At 47.5% G+C, this 18,294-nt stretch overlaps 1 protein-coding gene across 1 annotated transcript in view; it reads left to right on the plus strand.

Moving 5' to 3' along the window:
- Positions 1-18,294, plus strand: part of LOC119393144 (uncharacterized) — a 445,271-nt gene that overhangs the window by 328,710 nt on the left and 98,267 nt on the right. The window contains exons 42-46 of the mRNA XM_049415849.1: positions 9,280-9,351; positions 9,751-9,822; positions 9,883-9,954; positions 10,010-10,565; positions 14,557-14,866. Of these exons, the coding sequence (XP_049271806.1) occupies positions 9,280-9,351; positions 9,751-9,822; positions 9,883-9,954; positions 10,010-10,565; positions 14,557-14,866 (1,082 nt within the window). The remainder of the gene's footprint in view (positions 1-9,279; positions 9,352-9,750; positions 9,823-9,882; positions 9,955-10,009; positions 10,566-14,556; positions 14,867-18,294) is intronic.

The raw sequence follows: 18,294 nt of genomic DNA on the forward strand, positions 1-18,294 counted from the left end.
CTTGGACGGTTCCTCTCGGACAGGGGTCTCAAACTCACCTCAGCTAGCGGACCACAGTCACGAAATTTGGTAGCGCACGAGCCGGGACAGTGAGGAAGGATGCAGAAACGTCTGCATGGTCCGACACAAGTAAAAAAAAAGTCACAGTTTCGCCACAACGGCGAAGCAATGAATGCGATAGCAACTAATTGGAATGTAACGCGAAGAACGGAAACCAGCTCGAAATTTCCAGCGCGTCGCTCGAGCTCAAAGGACGCACGAAAAGAACACACACAGGACGAGCGCGAACTATAATGCGTCACAGCTCGACACTTGAAGCGCACTGCTCAAACATAAAGTAAGACGCACGAAACGAACGAACAGGTACACACAGGACGAGCGCGAACTAAATGTTACAGTTGTTACTTATTTCTGTTTGAACAGCGCGCTCATTTCGCAAACGCGGCCGCTGCAGCGAGCGAAGTAACCTTCGTACGCTCTGTGACTTCAGCGCGGACATCGCGGGGAAAGCGCATGACAGGCAACCCCCCGCCCGCCCCCTTCTTTAATCGGATAAGCGCACGAATGCGACCACACCCTGCAGGGCGAAGAGAAACGGCGTTCGCAGGAGCGGGGCGAGCTGGCAGACGCCTTTAAGTGCGCCCGTTGCGCTCCTAGCGCCATCTCGCTGGTAATAAAGAAACGCTTATAAGCGCCTGCCGTCTCTGAGTACTGCGGTAAAGGGTGTGTATATAACGCTCGCCGTTAGCCATCTGGACGATCTGCGCTGTGGCATAGTGGTTAGAGCCACGCGCTGCGGATCGAGAAGTCGCTGGTTCGATTCCGCGCTTTGGAAGCTTTTTTCGGAATTATTTTTCTTTGGGACTTATATATATATATATATACATATGCGCAGCATGACGGCGGCGACGGCAAAAATCAGTCGAGACTGTCCATATAATTGCTATCGCAATAAAAAGAAGCCATACGACTACTGCTATTCCTCAGCTGCCGTCCCCTGACATTCATTCGAGCCCCCTAACTTGCATTCCTGGAGAGACCGCAGTCACGTACAACGGTGTACCGGCGCCAACGATCGACCGGTCAGCAGAGCGTGTCTGAGGCCATTCTACGAGAAAATGCCGCCAGCGCGATAATCACTTTGAGTGATAATGGTTGCGCCTCCGAAATGCGCGGAGTTCCGCCTTCCAGAGTGTAAGCCAGTCCCGTCCAGCGGCGGACGCGAGCATTTTAGAAAGTGTGCAGTGATTTTGTAGTTCCGCCATAAGCGATTTTCACTCAACCACAGTTCCTGCTTTGTACAAACAGACAGTCCCTCTATGGAGAATAGGCGAAAGCACATGCTCGTCGGACTACTTTGACGTGCTTAGCATTCTTTAGCCTGAAGCTTTCTGCGTTTCATCCGTTGTTGCACTATATCTCCGGGATCGGTCCACCCTTGACGAAAAGACAGTGTCATGTGATGGCGTCATCACATGACGTAATCATCATCATGACGTCATGTCATGGCGCCATGATCGCGATACTAATGTTCAGAAGAGATTGTGTTGGGGCTAGTTGTAAAGTCATGGACGAAATAGCCAGCACTGTAAAGTTCACAACGACGGCAGACAACACAGACAAAGTGCATCCGAGTTAATGAGACGAAACGTCAAAAAAGGGCTGGGCAAAAATATAAAAGCAGAGGGCATTGTGGGCAAACCGCGCATGGGCAAACAGATGCTAACAATGGCAAGAACACGCGCATTTTTCTCTTGGAAATGTACGTTAACAAAATGTCATATCAGAATCCCAGATCAAACATGTGCGGCGATCCAAATTATCTTTGTTTCCCCAGAAATGCTAGCTGCCTGTCATGCGTGGTTTGCCCACAATGTCCTCTCCTTTTATGTCTTTTCCCACCCCTTTTTTTGTCTTTTCGCTTCATTAAATCAGTTGTTAGATGCGCTTCGCCCGCCGTCGCTGTGAACTTTGCAGCGCTGCCTATTTCGTACAAATGTTTGCGATCTGTCACCTCACGATAAAGTCACAACATTACGTCATTGATGACGTTACCTTTGTCACATGATATCCATGATATCATGGGACGCTTTGTCCAGGTATCGCGATCACATTCGCAGACATCGTAAACGGTACAAAATATCTGTATTTCAGGAATTTATTGCTGTAGACAAGATAAGTTTAGGATAATGAAACTCGGTACACACTGACTTTGATCTTTGCGCTTTTATCTAAAATAACTTTTGTAGTTTTCGCGCTCGCCGTTAAGCTTCAAAATTGTGCTCAAACGCATGTGGTTCACCAAAAACGCCGAGGTTTGAAAACAGTTTTCTTATTAAATCTCTCTAAGGGTCAAGGACGTTGTCTACCGTCCTGCTTAAAAAAAGAACCGTTCCATTACATGAGTTGCTATAACAAGTCATACTGCGTCAAATGTGACCAACTCAGCCAAGTGGCCGCGCCGTAAATTGTTGCAAATCGGATACAAGTCGATTAGGATAACATAATCACAACTTAGCTGCTACAAAACAACAAATGCGCAGCCAGCTAGTTGCATGGTGCGGCAAACTTTTTCAGCCGCTTGTTGAGCGGACGACCCTGATTTGAGGCTTCATTCGCTCACATAACGTGACGCCGCTTCGACTGCGGATCAGCTCAGTTTGCGCGTAAAAACGACGCTCAGAGGGTGAATGAGATGAGGAATATATCGATGTGAAAAGTAAAAGATGCTAATGCCAGCAAGGTCGATGTTACGCAACGAGAACTCTGCCAGTAATGAGCGCCTTCAGCACGCATGTATTTCTTGTTTTGCTGTTATGCCCGAAGCCGCAACATATCGTGATAAACGTGCGGCTTTTGTTGACCATCATGTCTGCAGACAAACAAGAATACAATATTGTATCAGCGCTGCTTTCATAAAGCAAAGGACGTATACGCATTTCTGCTAACACCCGGCTGAAACCCGTGTTCCGGCACGTGATGCAGTAACAGCTGCAGTTTGAACCAGCACAGCTTTCTTTAGCTTTCTGTGCCACCTTCTGCGGATAGAGTGGACCCAGTTATTTTGAGCATAGAGTTTCCTACAATACTTACTAGAGGGCACTCTGGCGCTAGTGTCTATGGGAGCTGCAACGCATGGCGCTTCAGGCAGCATCGGAATGATGGGTAGTAGTATGTACAAATTTTCATTATCCTGACTTTAAGGTGTCTTTAATGTGTCAGGTACCAATAAATTCCTGAAATGCAGGTATTTTATGCCGTTTAGCATGTTCTACAAAAGTCGTTCGACCAGCAAAAGGAAATAAAACACTCATAAAATTGCATTTCACTTGTTCTTTGGTGGGAATAAATATTGTGACCAAGAAGTGCACCGTTTTCTCGCTAGGTGCGCTCAAAGTTGCGAAATTGGCGGAAAGGTATTTTTTGAGGCCAGAAGTTGTATATCTTTTTCGCAAAACTTGGATATCATTGTTTTGGGTCTAAAATTAAGCTGCGCCTAGATTAAATTTCATCAACATTGGATATGGATACAACCACCACAAGGCCTTATAAGTGTGTAAACAGGAAGCACATTGTCCGACGACTGCTGGACACTTTTCTCTCGGATAAATAAGAAGCTGAACAGTACGTTATGTTGGGCTGCATCGTTACTTGAAATACGTGGCGCAAGCTTGCAACTGAGAAGAAGAACGCCAAACTATCTTCTCTTCTTGTTTCTTCTCAGTTGCAACCTTGCGCCACGTATTTCAAGAAATCGGAAGCCTTCGGACAGCCTGAGCGGTATCAGCATCCCCACGAGGAAATTAATGCTCTATGAATACACGCGCCTTCCATGCCTTATGGAAAACGTAAAATGTAAGTAAGTATTACCAGTTTGTGAAAAGTAAAAACATATGCAGCTTTTCTGGACACCAGCGGCCTAGTTCGCGCGAACGACACCATGTGGCGTATCGACCTTAAAGAATTCAAAAGTCCCGCCATGACGTATGCAGTGACGCGGCACTAAATAAAAGAGAATCAAAAGAAACAGTACACACGCCCCGAGACTGTCGCTTCACCTCAGTGCGCAGAACAGAGAACGCTGTGTGTCGGCGTTATCTCGACGGCGACGACTGGCAATGAATTGGCAGTTTTTCTAGACGTGCCACGCCAAATGTCTGGCCGTTATAGACGCGCCCACGATGCATCAAAAGAATCGTGTTTTTTATTTGTTTATTTGTTTGTTCAGTTTCTTGCGTTACCGTACCGGTGAGATATTGGAGCAGCATGCTGCTTTCCGAGTTTCTTTTTTCAGCTAGCGGAAACCCTTATGTTTGGGTACGAACAGGATATTGTGGTTGCATAATAACCGAATTTCCTTTGGTGTACCACTTAGGTGTTGCTCGTTTGCTCCTTGCGTTACCTCAAATTAGAACTGGATAAGTGTTAGAACGCTAGGAATGAGAGTAAAAAAAAGGAAGTTAAAGATAGTTTTTATTCGTTTTAATTTAGTTCTTATCGAAATGTGGCTGCCACCGCAAGCTTGGCGCCGTCTAAGCGGGTGTGCAAAAATGATACAGTCGTTGAAAGATGATCTTGTACACCGGAAAATGTGAACATGGTTAGTTTTTTTGTTAGGAATGAACGTATAGTAGAACATATACGACCGACGTTTTGTGTAATGACCTCTAGATCTGCCGTCGATCCCGCCTAAAAAAGACACCTATCTACCCTATTTGCATTTATTCTTTCTCTTTCTTTTTTTTTCTTTTTTTTCCACAGTCGACTGACTCATATGCTGGAGGTGATTGTTTTGAATTCTGTTGGCGCAGATACACCAATAGGTTACTCTAATGGGCTGGAAGCTTTTATGAAGCTCTCCTTTCATGTTCTGTAGGCGCACTCTCTTTCAACTTTGCACTTCAGCAAGCACAAAGTCGATCATGAATCCCCTACTGGCCCAATCGTCCAGTTTGATCAGCACAAAGAGATTCAGAAAAGCGAATTTTGGCGTTTTTGCGCTGACAACAATGGTTGTTAATGCAACATAATATAGGAACTATTTTATACAATCTCTCAAAACCACTTCTTTATTCTGTATCACTCCTGATGTAGAATACAAAATGCATTTGACTTGCTCAACCACGGGTCACAAGACACATCAGGGAAAAGCGAACCCTTTAATTCCCCCTTCTTTCGTTCACTCAGCATATGAAAATTTCTTGAGTTGTGAGTGGAGCTCCTTCTGTTGCCACGAAGATGTGCAGGCGTTCCAAAGGAAATCTTAAGCCTTTCTTTCCAGGAGATTCCCTTAAGAGAACGATGGCGTTTATGCGCACAGGAATTTCGATTAGTAATTTTTCGCGCGAAGACATTCCTGGTTGGGATTCCTGGATAAGTGTTAGAACGCTAGGAATGAGAGTAAAAAAAAAAGGAAGTTAAAGATTGGGATTCCTTTTTGACTCAAACGTGTAGGCCCACCTTAAAAGTCCCTTCCACTGTATCGGGTAGTTTTGTCTCTATTGTAGATAAAGAAAGCATAGTAAAATAGATAGTAAGAAATATATAATTTAATATTAAATTTTACTGCAACATAAAAATTGCAATAGAAATACGCGCAAAAGCGACTAAGAAAAATTTATAATATTTCAGAAGACACGATAACTGGCATGTAGCCTCGACTTTAATAATAGGGATATCTGCACACAGGTGTGAAGTCTGGTTAATGCGCATCAATAGCACAGTGCTATCATAGATGCACGCGTTTTAGAAAACACCCTCTAGACATTATATTCCCTCTCAGCTTTGTCTGAGCGGAAATAGCTCAAAGAATTGAATTCCTGTCACTCTGATAACATGTTATTTTTTCTTAGATTAGGTTTTTTAAACACACGTGTGCTGTACAGCGCAGAGCCACCATTTAGGGCAGATTTTGTAGTGACGCGGAAATTACCTCCTTGGTAGTGAGAAAGTTCAAATATGTATACACGATAACCTTCTCAATATTTACTTATGGACAAATATTTGTGATCGTGGAACATGAGGTGAGCATGAGTGAGGTCACGCCGTTTTAGAGTAAATACTTACTCTGTCACTATATATATTCGCGATGTGCTTTCTTAAAGGTATTGACAACCGGCCGAAATGTGTCACAAGACCCTGGCTGTGAATTACGAAGACATAAACGAGCTTTTTTTTCACCATATAATTAGGATTTGTATTGTTAAATCGCGCTTTGAAAGTCACAACGGCACGTCGCGTTGCCTGACGGGCAAGCCTTCGTAGTGCACGAATGAGACGTGCAGAATGCTGTAAGCAGTCCGCTGCTATTTACTAAAGAAAAAAAATGCTTTTAAAATTAATCCGCACGTTATTAGGCATTCTCGCTTTATTCTGTGCTTATAAAAGAGTAAAAGGAGTTGACGTTCAGAGGCGGCGTTGCCTTCGCGTCTACTAGTGAATGCGCGCGGCGCTTTCTACATTGAATGAACTTCCAGGTAGCACATATTAAAAACCGGAAAAAATGCATTCCATATTGTTTGGGCTGTGGCACGGGCTTCGCAAGACACTGACGAAGGTGGTGTCACGGCTGAAACGTTAGTAAAGGCATTTTTTCTTTCTTTTAGTGAGTATATATATATATATATATATATATATACATATATATATATATATATATATATTGTTACGCGCACAGGAAAGGTTTAAAGGGGGTGTTTAATGCGCACAGAGGCACAAAAGACCGTGATGATCTCAGGAGCAGCGTCGTCGTTCTCTTTTTCTTCTACCGCTTCCCTCGATTTCCTCTTGCAGGGACACTTCCTAACTGTATATATATATATATATATATATATATATATATATATATATATATATATATATATATATATATATATATATATATATATATATATATATATATACATATATATATATATATATATATATATATATATATATATATATATATATATATATATATATATATATGTATAACATCACCGACACTTTAGTCATAAACATGAGGCGCGAACAAGCAAGGTGACCTTGATCTGTTCATTAGTTTGATGAACCATGATTAGGTTTGGCTCGGGAACACAGCGCGGAGGGCAGTCTAGTGAGCGTTGAATACTTGGCTCATTGAATCGGTAAGCAGGACTGTAAAGCGAAACGCGCTTGTTAGTTTTGAAGTCTTCTTCCTCGCTGTTTCCATTAACTCTGTTGTACATTGCTGCTAACATGGGGACCTGTTAAGAAAAAGTCTGCAGTAAAGACAACATGCATGTGTCCATGCCTGGACTTCCCTCTTAGTGATTACTCTTTCAACGGCGTGAAGTGGCGTTGCGGCAACAAAGGCAGTGTGTAATCAGCTAATATCCCCGATGAAATTACCTATGCTGATCAGGAAAGCAGCGTACACTAAAGAACGTGTTGAGAGGGTGTCGTTTCGCCTCACAAAAACAGTCCTGATATCGTGCATGCCTCTCGATTGCATTACAGCCGCGACCCCGGCACTTCCAGGTCACGAATGGCATGCACGTTATGAGCGTGAGACAGCATTCTTCATAGGAAAGTGGCGATCAACGAGAATTCAAGAAAGGAAACCCAAGCCAGCAGCAAAGCAGCCGGTTGAAGATCTCTCCGTCGTTGCTATGGCAACGGCGCGCGCGGCCGCGCTTTGTCGCGCATCCGAGTCTGCTTGCCTACCGTTTCGCTGTCTGTTCCGCGCACACCGGTCCCCGCCGCCGGCCTGCGCCAGTCAGCGAGGGGGCGGGGGGAAGGGGAGGGGGCACTTGCTGAAGGCCTTGACAGTTTGAGAAAAACACCTATTCTCATTATTCTTGTCGGTAAAACACCGCCTCCGTCAAACTTTTGGGAGGGGAGGCGGGCCCCTGGGGCATACCCCCTAGCTACGGGCCTGGGCTCTGGACTCCTGGTGGCCCCGGTCGGTCTACGAAACTTCTTCCAACGTACTCCGGCCCGTACCGCGTGGTCTAGCAAGCCTTGTACTTCATATATGCCGTCAAGTCGCTTGAGACGTATTGTAATCAAACAATGTCGAGGCATGAGATTGTGCATATGGACCTGCTAAAGCCTCACTGTCACTGTGTAGCTGTCCGTAATTAGTCAAGATTGCTCTTTTTCGGAGGGGAAGTAATTGTAATGCAAAAGAGCGGCGCTACTTGCAGAAGCAGAGAACGCTGCTCCCGTAGAAAAAAGGCGACGATTCGACAATGCAAGCTTTGCGTTGGTTCTACTATTCCTGGTTACTTTTCTGCGTCGTCTTTAATAGCAGAGTACTTCTTTAAAATGCTTAATTATATTATAAATGCCTCATGCTTTCCTTGGTTTCGTTTTGTATTGCTTTTTATAGTTGAGGTTAACTACAATCTGGGTTCTTTTTCTCCGTTATTAAGTTATGGGTTGCGTGGTAATAAATAATAAAACATTAGGAGTTAACTTGCTCCATTTCCAGAAGCGAAACCAAAACTGCAGCAAATATCTTGGGTGCAATGCTCCGGTGAGAAAACAAGGAAGTAAATCTTCAGCAGCGTTGCACTAGTAATAATTGCTGGAGTTCTACGTGCCCAATCCATAATATGTTTATGAGGCGTGCCGTAAAGGAGGGCTGCGGAAATTTCGACCACTTCAGGTTCGTGACGTGCATCTAAAACCAAGTACACGAGCCTCTAGCATTTTAGCCTCGTTAAAAAATGCTGGAGCCGCCGTCAAACCTGTGCCCTTTGGTCAACAGCTGAGCACCGTAACCGCTGTACCACCGCGGCAAACATAAGCAATTCTGAGAGAGACAAAAAAAAAAGAAAAAACCGCATTACGATTCGAACCCGCGCCCCAGCGATTACGCGCAAACAGCCAGCACGGATGATCAACCCATTCAGCCACAGCGCAGGGCGGCTGGCCAGTGATACGATAGCTATTATAAAGATACTACAGTCAAACGCTCCTTTCAACGCTCCTTGCAAGTGTCCCCACCTTCCAAAGAGCAGGAACGGAATGCCAAAGTGAAAACAGGTGCTTTTTGTTTGCGAAAATGCGTTGTAGACCATAATTCGATGTTTCACAGCGTAACTCAGATATCGAAGTCATCAACTACGCAGGTGGCTGTGGTTGTATGGCGTTGCTCATCAGATCAGGAAAGTTCTTATTAGTTATAGAAAGTTAAGAAAGCTATAAAAAGTCCTTGAAAGGGATGTTCAGGCGACGACGGAATACTTGATTGTGCGTCGTGAAATTCCCTCGTAGCTGCGAGCTCTGACATTCAATTTTTATTTCGAATAGGAACCTAAGCGGCATGGCCCTTTCGGGGCTTAAGAAGAACACTTTCGTGGGCTTGGATCAAGTGACGACCCTGTAAGTATGCAGTCAATTGTCTGTTCTCAAGAACGTTCGAAAGTGGGCCCAGTTGTGTGGCATACTGAACGGTTATAAATGATGCGCTGCAGACCGGTGCACACCGACGAACACTCACATAAAACACGAAACGGACATGGACCTTACGTACTGTACGCAACTGGACGCAGAGAAGAAGGCACAGGACAGACCCTTTTGTTCTCTCGTAAAATTTGCACTTACAAGTGCGCCAACGTGTCCCGTGCGTTCCTGGTATTTCGATGGGGCAAATAATAATAGAAACACCCGTGGACATTAAAGGTCGTTTCCTACTGCGGGGTTAGAAAGAAATAAACTTTCAGCCCGTACACATAAACAAATCTGTTACGGTAGTTTCACTAAGCGGTGAACGATTTGCAGGAATCTACGGAACAACAAGCTGCAGTACGTGGAAGACGGAGCGTTTCAGGGATTGAAGAGCGTCACCAGCTTGTAAGTCGAAGCGACGCGTGCCGCTGACGTCACAAGCACCGCGCGTGTTCTTCTTCGCAGAGACATACAAGGCAACGACATCGAGCACTTCTCTCACGAAATGTTCCACGGTCTGCACTCTCTGGAGTCTCTGTAAGTTTTGTACGAATGGCTTCCCAGCTGTAGAATGCTAACACAAGCGCCGCAGCTTCAGCGATTCGTTCAAGTTCTGCTGCCTGGCGTCGCCGCAAGTGTCGTTCGACTACTGCCTGCCGCCGGCGGACGAGATCTCTTCGTGCGAGGACCTGATGAGCAGCCCCGTGCAGCGCTCCTTCCTCTGGGTGCTCGGAGTGGTGGCGCTGCTGGGCAACCTGTTCGTCATCGCGTGGCGCCTCAAGACCAAGAACTCGAACCCGGTCAGCTCGACGCTCATTCTGTCGCTCGGGTGCGCCGACCTGCTCATGGGCGTGTACCTGGTGGTGATCGCCAGCGTGGACATCTACTACCGCGGCCGATACATCCAGAACTCGGACGTGTGGCGGGCCAGTGCGCTGTGCAAGCTGTGCGGCTTCCTGTCCACGCTGTCCAGCGAGAGCTCCATCTTCACGCTGGTGCTCATCACGGCCGACCGGCTCATCTGCATCTCCTTCCCTTTTTCCATGGTGCGCTTCGGCCTGAGGCGCACCTACCAGCTCATAGCGGCCGCATGGGCCACCGCAGCCGCCATCGCCGCGCTGCCCATCGTCATACAGCCGTACTTTCAGGTTCGCATTACACGCAATTGTAGGATCGGGGAATGGCCCACACCGACAGAAATCGAAAGGAAACGACCGGAATGAAACCACTATAAAATGCAATCAACCCTCACGGGAAATAGGTAACCAATATATCATCGAATCACACTTTTATATAGGGATTATTTGGCTACTAAGACATGTCACGCGTGCGCATAGGATATATGTTTTCCTTCCAAAACAAACTTGGTTACAGTTGATCGCTTCTGTCATTTTACTGTCCGTTTGTGTTTCGCTGTAAGTCATTCTCTGTAATAACTTATGGCATCAATTAACGCTCATTCCTGAATGACAGTGGCTCAGCTCCGTTCAGGTATTTCCCTGAGGTAGAAATACGCGCCAGCCTATGCTGCATGTCGCTGCGGGCCATTGACGAGATTTAGAACAGATCGTGATAGCACCAATCGAAAAAAAATCACAGCATATCCACGGGGTGAATGATGATGAGTGGGGCGAAGCTACGGAGGGAATCATCTGTAAACCGTGAAACTCTTCCGTGAAATGCGCCCAGTACATAATATAAAGAGTGTGAAACATCGTGTATATATTAAACATCAAACTTTTATTGTACTGTTGGTTTACGTGGTCCCTTCATTATCACTTGTGATCGGTGAAATGCAAGGAAGAAGTCCGCTCCCGAGCGAAAGAGCGCCAAGAGCGACCGCATTCCCCGCTCGCCCTGTGCGAATTAAAGGCAAGGCTAGAGGGAAGACAGGACGCGCGTTCCACGACGCGAGGTCGGTAGCATGCCCAACGAAAGCCAACGGAACGCGATCGTGCAAGTGCTCCGGCTTCGCATCGCCTCATGGTTCCATTTAGCGTCCCAAAACCAAACATATTGCTCAAGGTGTGCCTTGCGTTTTTCGTAGAAATAATTTCTTTATCATGTACATTAAGACGAAAAGTTGAAAGCTCACTAGAGTGTATCGCCCGCAAAGTATGTCTTTTAGTGTGATTTAACTCTCGTACGGCAGGGTCCTCGCGCCGTTGCCGGTCCACCTCGCCCGTTGACGATCGGGCGAGGTGGACTACTACTACTACTACACTTTAAGAAAAACATCTGGCGTTCTTTCGTTCTGCTTTTACAAAACATCTGGCGTCTTTCGTTGGTTTATTTCATCAATCAACGGCGTTTTGAACAAAAGTTTTATTGTTTAATCACGCACAGGAGAAATCTCACCAGGCACTACCTTGGAGGTAAACAATGGCTGCTAATGGCAATGAGAGACAGAAGAAGTCGGCTTTTAGCTAACACTTACACTTCTACTTCTACTAACGTTTCCTACTGGAACATGCCAATGGCTGCTAATGGGGAATGAGAGACAGAAGAATTCGGCTTTTAGTTAACGCGCACGCTGCGAATTTTTTTTTTTGTTCAACAACGCACAGGAGAAATCTCCCACCGGCACCACCTTGGAGGTCAAAGCGTAAGACTTGTTACTCACTACTACGACCACGACGAGGGACGAACGGGTGCCGCCTTAAGGAGCTTCGCCCCTAAAAAAAATCCGATACATCGGTGCTGACCACCATGCGTTGACTATATCCAGAACAGAGACGACAGTCATAAAGAAAGAAGCGTCGTGAACACAGTTCCCTCTCCATTTCCCGGTGGCAACATTAACGACCGGCAACACAAGAAATGACTTGACATAGTTACTCTTCTTTGTCGCTTGTTAGTAAGTTCCCGGAAAACACGATTATTCGGCACCGACGTTTATCGGTCGTATTTGGAGCGGTCGTATTTGGAGCGTGTCTGGAGCGTGTATTTGGAGCGGTCGTATTAGGAGCGTGACCTGGCGTGCAACGGAGAAGTCGAAGGTTGCCCTCGCGTAACGAGAGAATTACGCTGGCCTGTGCACTTCGCATTCCCAGTTGTCGCCGCGATAAGCGCAAATTGGACAGCACGCGTGTGGTAGTGTGCCCGGGGGCGCCACGTCTGCGTCGTATACCTTTTACAGTGGCCGTGGTACTACGTTGGATGCGTACTGCGTGGTATGGTAACTAAAATACACCAGCGTTTTCTTCCGCCAAGTTCAGTGCGAACGATATTTGCTTGCAGAAACGAAAGCGGCCAATAGACGTTGCTTATGGGGAGACGAGGGCATTGGGTACGATATGGGTGCGCTTTGAGACAGAGTAGACATGCAGAACCAACTAGCCCAATTAAGTGCGCTGAGGGCATTGGGAGTCCGTAAATTGCAGAAAAGAATGGATTTTTAAAACCAGTGCTTTCAACATCTGCAGTGCCAAATCTATGCTGAATCGAACAACTTTGTCAACCAAAGTGTACTGGCGGGCTAGACTGGTTGAAAATCATAATAAATCTGAACAGCGCGACTGCACGCGGACGGAGAACTCACACAGCGCTGACTTTCAACTGCAAATGTTCATCTTCACGCGCACATGACGTATACAAACGACCGTAGCATTCGGCCACGTATACACAGATGTATCGCTGACGCACTTATCTGTCTAACTATCCACGAGGCTTCCAGGAATCCACGTGCCCTCTGGTCCTTCGCTCGTCCTAACACTGTGCGTCAGCGATACATCTGTGTGTCTCTCTTGGAAAGAGCTTGAGTTTCTTACGTAGATAGGGGTCTTGGTGGGGCAATGCGCTTTCGTCACGCGGTCATGACTGTTATTGCGCACGCGCATTGTTCCAGGGGGAAGTTTACGTGATTTCAATAAATCAGATGTTAGTCTGCGTTCGCCCTGTCTGCTTCTACTCTGGTGTCTCGTCCTAAGCGCAGTTTAAGTTTTCATAATACATCCGCGGTAAGCAGCAAAACTGATACTTAAAAGAGTAAAGGTTAGAAATTCTCTAATCGGACGATTTCGACAACCTTCTAATCGGATTTTTATTGCAGTAGCAGTTATATGGACACTCTCGACGGGTTTATGCCGTTGGCGTCATGTTCGGTATAAAGTCCAAATCGATAACAGCGCATCGTATGTTCTACCCGCGAGTAAAAGCGCGCGAGCGCGGCCGAAGCAGAGACGAAACGATACGGTCATTTCCGTCGCACGGAGGACGCATGCGATGACCCGCGTGCGAGGCCTGCCCTCGATTTCTCCTGACAGAAAACGAGAAAACGCCCCGCCCGTCTTTCCTCTCGGCACAGACGGCTGGCATGCGTGTCGTGCTCTCACCGCTTCGCATGGAGACTGCGTGAAAACCGCTTCTCTCCCCGGAACACACAGCACAGCGCCTGTGTTTCCGTGTCTTTGTTGTGGGTCTTTGCGCTAGACCACGATTATTAGCAAGCACCTGCCCAAGAACGACTCCTTCTGCAGGAGCTGTTCAAGCCGAGCTCGAACGGGCGAAGCAGCAGGCAAGTTTAAACTGCGCGAATACTACAACCCCTAAGAACATAGAAACACGCACACACACGAAGTGCAGCAGTATATGGCATGTTTTTTGGCCAGTCCGTTCATCGATTCGGCAGACAAGCTTAATCTGCGCGAAGAAAGAACATAGAAGCACGCACTGTTCCATACACAGCATAGCCAGGTGCAGTGAAGTACAGTAAAGGGTAGAAAAGGGAAGGGGGGAGCATGGCATAGCACAGCGGAGGCGAGTGAGAGCTGGTCAAACGGACAGGAGGTTCCTTCAGTGCTAAACCGCCTAGCTTTGCAACGCATTGCATTTCAGCGCGGTGGCTTCCCCTCAGATCCGCTGTACATCGGCCTTTACGACGTTAGGTCAGAGCCACGCACAAATTGTGAGATCGGATCCAAAAGAGTTAGCCTTGCTTCGTATAACATTACAATTTGCTGCTATCGCATTCACTGCTTCTTCCTTGCGATGAACCTGTGTGTGTGTTTTTTTCCCCAGCTTTGTTGCTTTAGAAGTTAGTTAATTACTATTGCTAATTAAGTAGAATACCATGCAATATAGTCCCGCTTTTTAAACTCTGGCTATAGGCCTGACCGCTCCCGACTGCGTGTGGTGCAGGGGGAGTTCTATGCGCGCTCAGGTGTGTGCCTGGCGCTGCACATCACGAACCAGAAGCCGTCCGGCTGGGAGTACTCGGTGGCCGTCTTCTTCTGCCTCAACCTTCTCGCCTTCGCCAGCATCGTGGCCGCGTACGCCTACATGTACCTCAGCATCCGACGCTCCAAGACGGCCGTCAAGAGGCACGCAGCGCGCCAAGCCGATAGCCTGGTCGGCCGACAGATGGCGCTCATCGTCCTGACCAACTCGCTCTGCTGGTTCCCCATGATCGTCATGGGCCTGATGGCTATGTCGGGCGTCCGCATTCCCGGCGAGTCCTTATTGCAACTAACTACCAATCGCCCCGCGAGGGAGCAAAGCTTCTTAGTCGGTCTGGGGATAGAAACCGGGACAATTTTTCGTCAACTAAGAAGCTTTCTTTCTGAGAAATCCACGATTGTTACAGAACAGATGGTTGTCAATTTTCCCCTTCATAACCACAAAAACCGTGGCGTTAAATACTGCGAGGACTTCATGGATCAATGGTACCCGCATCATTACATATAACACTCGCCGACGGCACTGCATGCTGTCATATTTCGCAAATTCGAAGCCCGCTGGACGTTGCCCTAACAAAAGTCCAGCTTTGAAAGGGCTAATCGAAAACGTTCATTGACGCCATGAGTGGCGTCATTCTAAACGGACGACGTGGCCTTCAGCGAACTAGAAATAATCGTACAACATAAAGCGCTCGCCGATGTAAAACGTTCGTCTTCATGCAATACATTCCAACTTGACGTCCAAACAACCAAGTTCGATGACCGAAATGACGATTGTTACATAATCCTGTGGCGCTTGTCAGTGAGATTTTACTATCCTGATAGACGCATAGTAGTTGAGCTTTGTAAAAAGATATACATGTATATAGCAATATTGTAAATCAATTCTGCGGAATCCCGGAAGGTGGCGGAAAAGTTATGATAGGGAAAATCGACAACTATAGCGTGTATGCACGACCGGCATCGACAGCGACATGCAGGAAAGTCTCGCTGTGCATTCTGGGTAATCCGCCATTTTGAAGCAATAACAAGCAGAGGAGCAAAGCAGCGTGTATGGCCAGTCGATAGCTGTCATGGTTTACTGCGCCGTTGTAGGCTGCAAAAGCCGTACGTACACCAAAGCCGAGAAAGAGGAGGCTAGGCAGAACAGTCAGAACCTCAGCAACTTTCGGTTTTTCAAGATTCCAAAGGTGCGGGTTCATGAATGGGGCAAGACGAGGCAGCTGTCGCAACGCCGGCAGCGCGAGTGGATCGCCAGCCTCAACAGGAAGGGTGTCGCCGATAATCCGCAGAAGTACAAAGTGTGTTGCCGACACGTTTTATCAGGTATGCAAGTCTCGCACCTATGTTACCTATTTTAAAGCGCTGCCCGTTCCTGTCATTGTAAAAGTTTTATTTTGGGCACGGCGGATGCAGGCATTGCTTTGAGCAGAGCGTTGGTGTACTCTGTTTCGCAGGGTCACAGTCTCCAGTGGGTGCTGCTGGCTCTGCAAGGGCTTTCGGCTCACGAGCTGCACTGGCATCGGCACCTAATCGTCGTTTTTTCATCGTCGAGGACGCGAAATCCATTTCAGCGATAGGAATCACATCCAATTTCCTGATGTGCGTCGGCAGTCATGAGTTGGCGCTGTCCGTGCACGATCGCTCCCGCCGCACGCGCACGCCGTACTCTACGTAAAAATGCAGTGCCGCGACATGGGAGCACGCCTCGCCGTTCCCGGCCATGCACGTACAGTGCGCGGCAACGACTTCACCGTCGCACTTGCACAGGACCCATGAATCCACAGGTGGCTTGTTGAGGCTCTGCGAGTGGTTGACCTGGGCAAAAAGATAACATTGTATTCCGCTAGAAGAATAAAACACTTTAACGTACCTTTGTTTTGAGAATCACGGAGTCTGAGGAAACTTCCTTAACCGATGGCTCGCGCACCCAACCGCTGGTCACAAAATTGTGGCCTTCTAATCCTTTTCGAGCCTTTAGTTGCTGGCGGGTAAGGAAGCTGGTCCTCAAAACAAGGAACTCGCTTATGTCTGCGGCGTCGATTCGCGGCCACAGGTTGACGTCTCTTACGCAGTCGCTTTACCGAAGCTCAAAGGGGTCCAACTAAACAGGGCAACTTTCTCACTGTAGCGCGCCTGGTCTTTGACGCACAGCGTCGCTGCATAATCCGTTTGATCATGCGTCATTCTGCCGCAAAACAATGTTGCATTCTTGCGCAGAGATGCCAAACCGCACGCCCGGAGATCGACTGCGACCACACATCGACGACCAGTCCACAAACGTTGCCTGCTTTGCTCTGCTTGTTATTGCTTCAAAATGGCGGATTACCCAGAGTGCACAGCGATACTTGCCTGCATGTCGCTGTCGATGCCTGTCGTGCATACACCCTATACCTGTTTTGTAGCACAATACGCTGCAAGGACTATTCGTATGGCTTTCTTTGAAAGAAAGCTTCTTAGTTAAAGAAAAAATTCGACCTGGTCCGGGGACCGAACCCGGGACCAGTGTGAATATTTTGCCTACTAAAAGCTTTCTTTCCGAAAAATCTGTATCGATTTCCTTGTAGTGTTGTGCTACAAAACAGGTGGTTGTCAAGTATCTTTTTACGAGCATGTTGCTTCGCAATTTCATAAAGCGATATAGGAAATCAGTTACGAGCACAAGCATGTTGCTCTGTTTTCGAACTGTCTGTGTGGCCCTATACGACGTAAGTCACCGAGACTCTCGCTGTGCCGCCAGAGCACGAACGTATTGCGCTCTTCCACGCAGGAGCAAAAAAAGAAATGGCTGCCGTCAAGGACAAGGCAGTCGACTTAGTTTTTTACCGTCGACACGAATGAGCACAGCAATATCTTGAAGTACAGTCTGAATCACACTTGTCTATAGTGGTCGAGCGTGTGGTTGTGCACGCTGTCGCCGTTCGCAGCTGCTACCTCGAGTTAGCTACAATCTCCCGTCCATGCTTGCATTGTATACATATAGCACAAGGACCTAGCATGCGGTATGACTGCGTTTGGTATCACTGCGGCGTCTGTCTAAGCATATATTTGCAGAAAAAAAAATTCACAGTTTCGCAGCAAGGGCGAAGCAATGAATGCGAGGGCAACAAATTGGAATGGCACGGGAAGAACGGAAAGCAGCTCGAAACGTGCAGCACGCTGCTCAAGCGCAAAGGACGTACGAAAAGAACAGATACAGTACGAGCGTGAATTATATATCAACGTTCACAGCTCGACACTTGAAGCGCGCTGCTCAAGCACAAAGAAGTACGCGCGAAACGAACGCACAGGTATACACAGGACGAGCGCGAACAGAGTCGTTACTTCCTTGTGTTTGAGCAGCGCGCTCCTTTCGCAAACGCGGCCGCCTGCGGCGAGCGAAGCGACGTTCGTGCGCTCTGTAACATCAGCGCAAACATTCCGATGAAAGCACAAGACGAACAGCCCCATCAAGAGATAAGTGCACGCGCGCGCGGGCGACTACGCCCTTTAGGGGCAAGTGGTTAGCGGAGCGCGCGCATTGCAACGAGCGGGGCGACGACCTCTAAAGCGCGCCCTTCGCACCATCTCGCTGGTAATGCAGAGAACACGCCGAAATGCCCCCTAGCTCTGCAACCACCAGCGGTAAATGGTGTATTCGCCGCGAGACCGGGCTACAGGTGGCAGCACCGTCGCCGCGTTTGTGTGGATAGGCGGTCGG

Source organism: Rhipicephalus sanguineus, chromosome 5, assembly GCF_013339695.2.
Source record: "Rhipicephalus sanguineus isolate Rsan-2018 chromosome 5, BIME_Rsan_1.4, whole genome shotgun sequence".
NCBI classification, from domain to species: Eukaryota; Metazoa; Arthropoda; class Arachnida; order Ixodida; family Ixodidae; genus Rhipicephalus; species Rhipicephalus sanguineus.